Source organism: Oncorhynchus gorbuscha, linkage group LG15, assembly GCF_021184085.1.
Source record: "Oncorhynchus gorbuscha isolate QuinsamMale2020 ecotype Even-year linkage group LG15, OgorEven_v1.0, whole genome shotgun sequence".
Taxonomy (NCBI): domain Eukaryota; kingdom Metazoa; phylum Chordata; class Actinopteri; order Salmoniformes; family Salmonidae; genus Oncorhynchus; species Oncorhynchus gorbuscha.
Window position 1 is genome coordinate 4,609,175 of NC_060187.1, and position 5,774 is coordinate 4,614,948.

At 44.7% G+C, this 5,774-nt stretch overlaps 1 protein-coding gene across 1 annotated transcript; it reads right to left on the reverse strand.

Annotated features, from left to right (window-relative positions):
* Nucleotides 1-2,154: 2,154 nt before the first annotated feature.
* Nucleotides 2,155-4,337, reverse strand: LOC123997703. The gene is made up of 4 exons (XM_046302189.1): nt 4,235-4,337; nt 4,081-4,139; nt 2,409-3,995; nt 2,155-2,223 (listed from the first exon to the last, which is right to left on the reverse strand). Exons 1-3 carry the CDS (start codon nt 4,255-4,257, stop codon nt 2,617-2,619), a joined length of 1,461 nt encoding a protein of 486 aa, XP_046158145.1. The 5' UTR covers nt 4,258-4,337; the 3' UTR covers nt 2,155-2,223; nt 2,409-2,616.
* Between the last annotated feature and the right edge of the window lie 1,437 nt (nt 4,338-5,774).

A 5,774-nucleotide genomic window follows, 5' to 3' on the forward strand; every position in this document is an offset into this window, starting at 1 on the left:
CTCTTGTAATAGCGCAATGTCTGATTTTTCCTTTTTTAGAGCACATAGTATCTTTTTTCGTTTTATTGCATGCTCTAGACCATGGCAGTTCCATGTCAATAGATTTAAGGTACTAGTCATCGAGCAGTAATCGAACTTTAGTGCAAGTCATCGCTGGGTAAAAGTGGATAGTAATTACAGCTGCGTTCACATAAAAGGAAAATAAATGGTGTACATAAAATAATAATCTCTGAACACCCCAGCCGAGTTCCCAAACAACTCGACACATCCCGTTGGATCTATTACCCCCCCGCTCAGTCTCAATTCTGTGTTCCGAATAAAACAAAAACCGGGAACAGTTAGCAACGCACAACGTCTCCCTCTCCCCACCAAAGAAATGCCTCATCCTCTCCACCTCGCATTGAGTAAATAACACAGTTGCCCTCATCCAGACCACAGTAAAAGAGGGGAGAAAAATAAAATCAATAGCCCAGTCTACATATACCTCCCCCAAGGGACATAGGGAACCCCAGGTAATAATAGCAACAACAAAAAAACAGGGAAATAAAAGTAGGCTGAAACATTAGTAGGCCTAGGTTAGGCTATACAGCCTATCGCTCTCAGTTAAAGGAAAATAAATATAAATTGGACGGCTATAATGACATTTAGGGGGTGGGTCTCTGGATATCGGCTATATGTCGTCTTACCTCCTTTAGTAATGGCATTAATCGCATTTAGTCATTGGTCTGTTTGTCATTGGCCAGGATTATCTTTCAAAAAACGTTTTGCCTCTTCGGGAGTTTTGAAGTGTCGCACGGCTCCTTGGTGAAGAATCCTGAGCTCGTTTGGTTATTTGAATCCCCTGAAGATGCCTCGGTCAATGGAGTATTTCTTCACTTCGTCAAATTCTCTGCGCTTTCGGCGTATTCCAGCTGACAGGTCCTGGTGTAAAGCGAGTTTGGCGTTTCCCACTGTGATGGTGTTTTTCGCCGCCTGTAGGACTCGTTCCTTGTCGGTGAATCTCAGGAAACATATGGTGATTGGGCGCGGTGGTTGTCTGGCTGCTGGTGGGGGCCTCAGTGCTCGGTGAGCTCTCTCGAGTTCTATGGGCCTGTCGGTGGGCAGGTGGAGCCACTCGGGAAGTTTGTCTTGCAGGTAGCGGATCAGTGGCATGTTTCCCTCTTCTTTTTCGCCCAGATTGAATAGAACACAATTATTCCTTCGCCCCCTGTTTTCCAGGTCCTCTGTTCTCTTCCAGATGCTTGATTTTCTTTAGCATATGCTATTGTTTCCATGGCATCTGTCAATACGTTTTCCATGGATAGGATTCGCCCCTCTGCCTCAACCATAAACGCGGGGCGCCTGGACATCTTGTTGATGTCAGGCAAAGCGGTTTCCAGGATTGTCACCTTGCCCCCTACCGCACTGAGCTTAGAGTTAATGGCATCTAATTTGGTGTTTAGTTCTGTACGTTGGGATCTCAACTCAGAAAGGATGTCTTCGACAGAGTGCGGGGTAGGCATTCGTTGTGCCTCGTGGGGGAGCGGGTTCTCTTGCTACTGGCGCTAGTTTTTTCTGAAGCTAGCTTCTTGGAGGCTTTTTCCGTCGCTAATTCGAGTCCGGGTAAAAATGTCACCTGTAGTGTCACCTTTTGTAGCCGCCATGACTTTTTCTTACTAAAACTAAATGAGTGTGAACTTGGAGTGGAGGTAAGATTAGGAATTGGAAACTACTTGTGCGGAACTCTTAGTTCATGCGGCCATCTCGTTCAAGGGTCACGTGATCCCAGCCTGCATGTGTGTTTTAATGAAAGTTTGTGTTTTAGGCGAGTACTATTAGTTGTCACTCTGAAATTTCCCCTGATGTTGATCCCTGTACAGGGACAGCAGCCATAAAAGGTTTTAATTAAATACTTCAGAGAACTTTCAGAGGGTTTAGTGAGATAGAAAGCAAGTGCATTAGAGTCACCATTAATATTAAGGGCATCAGGCCCAAAACTGATTCAGGCTCATTGATTGTAGAGGTCCAGTGATGCAAAAGATCCTGTCAAATGCCAGAGAGCCAACATTTCTTCTACTGGAACAAGCAACCTAGTTACCACAACACTGACATCCCTTTTGGCGGCATTCAAAACATTGGTCTGAAAACACTTAATTAAATAGATAAAGACCAATATGTATTAATACATTTTATTTAAAACAATTGAAGTAGAGAAGTCCTGACAACACTTCCAGGTCACAGCACCTAGAAGACAAAAAGATTAGTAACAAGCATACATGAAAGCAGAGACAGGTGCCAAGGCTGCATTTACACAGGCAGCCAAATTCTGATCTTTTGACTAAGCCAGTCGCAAAAAGATCAATGAACTGCCTATGTAAACCTAAACAGCCTAAATGGCATAAAAAAATACAGAGAAACTGAAATCTCACCTCAACTGGTGGTAACAGATCTACCGAGTAAGGTCTTTGAGCCGGTGGATTGTAGATCCACCGTACAATTCTGGGATGCTGTGCATGATGGTCAGGCCAAAGCGGCGACGGTTGATCGAGCTGGCACTGCTGGTCCTGCTCTGGGTAGGGCCATAGCTGCTAGACAAGAGGCTCTGGGTGGGACGTCTGGCAGAGCTAGTGTTGGACTTCACTGCATTGAACAAATAGCGTTGACTGGGGACAGGTTTAGAGACACTTGGCTTCTGGGCTGTGGCAGGAGCATTCTGGATGAATGTTGAACTGGCAGCCTGGGTAGAACTGAAGAGGCTGGAGACTGGCCCACTACTGGCAGCATAGCTGGGCCTGTAGCTCCCCACTGAGCAGACATTTGTCCGTACTTCCCTTGGGCAGGTTTTGCAAGGAGATTCTGGCTGTATGTTGAACCCCTTCCACCTTGGTTAGAGGTAAACAGGCTTTGGCTTGGTGTTGCACCAAGGTCAGAGCCAGGCTTGTAGGCGCCATAGGAGTTTCCACTAGCTGTAGAGCTGGGGTGAAAAAGACTGGAGCGAGAGGCCAGGCTAGAAGTAGGCATGCCGCGACTTGAGGTAGAGGCTCCATCTATTCTCTGGCCAGAGGTTTGGGCATATTGATTGGAAGTTGAAACACTTCTACTGGCAGAGTTGCTCTGGTATTGCATGACATCTTGGGAGAAGCTAGGCTTGTAGCTTTTTGTTGCACTCCCACCTTCAGTAGAACCAGAACTCAGAGGACCTGGTCCAAATGAAGTTTGTGAAGAACCACTTGAGGGAACTTCACGGTCAGGAGTGGAAATTGACCGGGCAGAGATCTCCATTGGTCCCTTGAAAGCCAGGGAAGGGAAGCTGCTCCCTTGCTTCAGGTCCTGGACATAGTGGGTGAGGGAGGTGGTGTGGGTAGCAGTTTGACCATAGAGGCTGGGGGCTCCTCTACTCAGAGTCTGGACAAGGCCTTGGTTGGGTTGTCTGGAGGTGGAGAACTTGAATTCATTCTGGGTAGAGCCATAGTTAGGAGTAGATGGTTTCAGGTTAGAGGCAGTTCTACTCTGGACATTAAACACAACATCAGGATTCTGGACTAGTCCAGAGCTGCCGGAGTGAGGCTGTACAGTACGAAGAGTGTTGGCCTGGATTCTCTTTACCTCCCAACTTGAAACTGGCCTTAATGCACTGGGGTCAGTGACACTTTGACCATAGGTTCTGCTGGCCTTGGTTTGATGCTTGTTGTGGGTGACAGAGGATCCACTGGCTATAGAACCAGAGAGTCTAATGTCAGTATTCTTGGCACGGGTCCTCTTACCCTTTGTCTGGGCGGAGGTAAAGCTGCTGGGGATAGATCCAGAGCCCCTTGGGGCTGGCTGGAGGGAGCTTGGAGCAAACCCTCCGAGTGTGTTGTATCCAGTCCCGCGGTAAGTAGCTTCACTCTGGACCGAACCAGAAGTGTGAGAGGCTGGTCTGAATTGATCCTGGGGATAGCTGCCACCTGGTTGCCTCTGCTCAACTTCCATTCTGGAAGAGCCAGAAAACCCATAGCCTCTTACTCTCTGGGCATCTAAACAGAAGGGAAGTTATAGATTCAGTGCCAAACTTGAAGGTTGGTCTGACAAAAGTGACAACGTTTTGTGTTCATGCCTTACCACGTGGAGCCCATGTAAAACTAGAGTGTTCTGCAAACAATGAGCAAAGGAACACAATCCTGTCAAGAAAAGAAGTTGCCATTACACATCAGCATTCCAAATACAACCAGCAACCTTGCAGTTGACCTGAAACACATTGGTCAAAGAATCTTACCCCAAATTAATTCCAAAAGCCATATCAAAGCCTTAAACCACCAACAGCCCAGACAAAGCAATACTCTCAGTGCCTTACTGCCATGCTTAGTTGACATACCAGCGTGGTGTGTATTTATTGCCTGAACATGCAGTTGCCATCCAATCACTGGCTTATTGATTGATCGTTCTCAGCTGTATGTCTTTGTGGAGCGGACAGATTTTAAAACAACCAAGGTGAGGACAGAGGACGCGAAGAGTTAAGGAAAGACTTTTGAAATTCACACAAACAGGGCTAACGTTATGACACCACAATGACATGCAGATGAACATGATCAATCAATCAAACAGTGATGACAACTGGCTGTTCAGGCTATAAATATACATTCAGCTGATATATCAACAACTCAAGGCAGTAAGGCAGCGTTTACACAGGCAGCACAATTCTGATATTGTTTTTCACTAATTAGTCTTTTGACAAATCAGATCTGCTCTGAAAAAGAGCTGATTTGAAAAGATCTGATGTGATTGGTCAAAAGACAAATGAGTAAAAAAAGGATCTGAATTGGTCTGCCTGTGTAAAAGCAGCCTAAGTTAGCGAGCTGGCAGCTATTGCGTTGTCTCCTCTATGGGTTCTGTAGTACTTCATTTAAATTTAGCTTTTGGAATATATTTTGGTTACAATGTTTGGGGAAAAAGTGTTTCATATCTACTGAAAAGTTGCTGCTTGTGAAATATGTTGTGTAATTTCTCTCTTGGCTTTTACGTGATTTAACTTGTACAATTTATTCTCTTGACATAATTTGTTTGTTTTGTTCATTGTTTGCAAAAATTCAAATCAAATGTTATTGGTTACATACACATTGTTAGCAGATGTTAATGCGAGTGTAGCGAAATGCTTGTGCTTCTAGTTCCGACTATGCAGTAAAATCTAACTAAGTAAGTAATCTAACAATTTCACCTACCTTATACAAAAACAACTACCTTATACACACAAATACACACAAATGTAAAGGGACGAATAAGAATATGTACATATAAAAATATGGATGAGCGATGGCGTGCGTCATAGGCAAGATGCAGTAGATGGTGTAGAATACAGTATATACATATGAGATGAGTAATGTAGGATATGTAAACATGATTAAAGTGGCGTTATTAAAAGTGACTAGTGATACCTTTATTAAGTCAGTTTATTTAAGTGGCCAGAGGCACGGGTGGGGGTGCTCCCTACCCAACTTTGGACCCCTTGCTACCCCGTAATGGCATTTAAAACCATTTAAAAAATGTGCTCCAGGTAACCCGTTCCAATCACCAGGTGCACGGCTGTGCATTTGCACTATGTTTCAATGTGCATTTACCATCACAAATTTGTCATGCTTAAAAATACTGCAGAAATGCAAAATTGACTGGTGTCTGGCAACATGACTGAATACAAACATTGCAGCTATTCCCTCCGTAAGGCTATCAAACAAGCTAAGCGTCAGTACAGAGACAAAGTGGAATCTCAATTCAATGGCTCAGACACAAGAGGCATGTGGCAGGGTCTACAGTCAATCACG

What these genes read in the sequence shown, in the direction of transcription:
- LOC123997703 (XM_046302189.1), bottom strand. Translation starts at nt 4,257, where the DNA reads ATGGCTTTTGGAATTAATTTGGG. An exon ending in GCTTTTGGAATTAATTTGGG is followed by an intron (nt 4,140 to 4,234) that starts GTAAGATTCTTT and finishes TTTTCTTGACAG; the next exon opens with GATTGTGTTCCTTTGCTCAT. An exon ending in TTTTACATGGGCTCCACGTG is followed by an intron (nt 3,996 to 4,080) that starts GTAAGGCATGAA and finishes CCTTCTGTTTAG; the next exon opens with ATGCCCAGAGAGTAAGAGGC.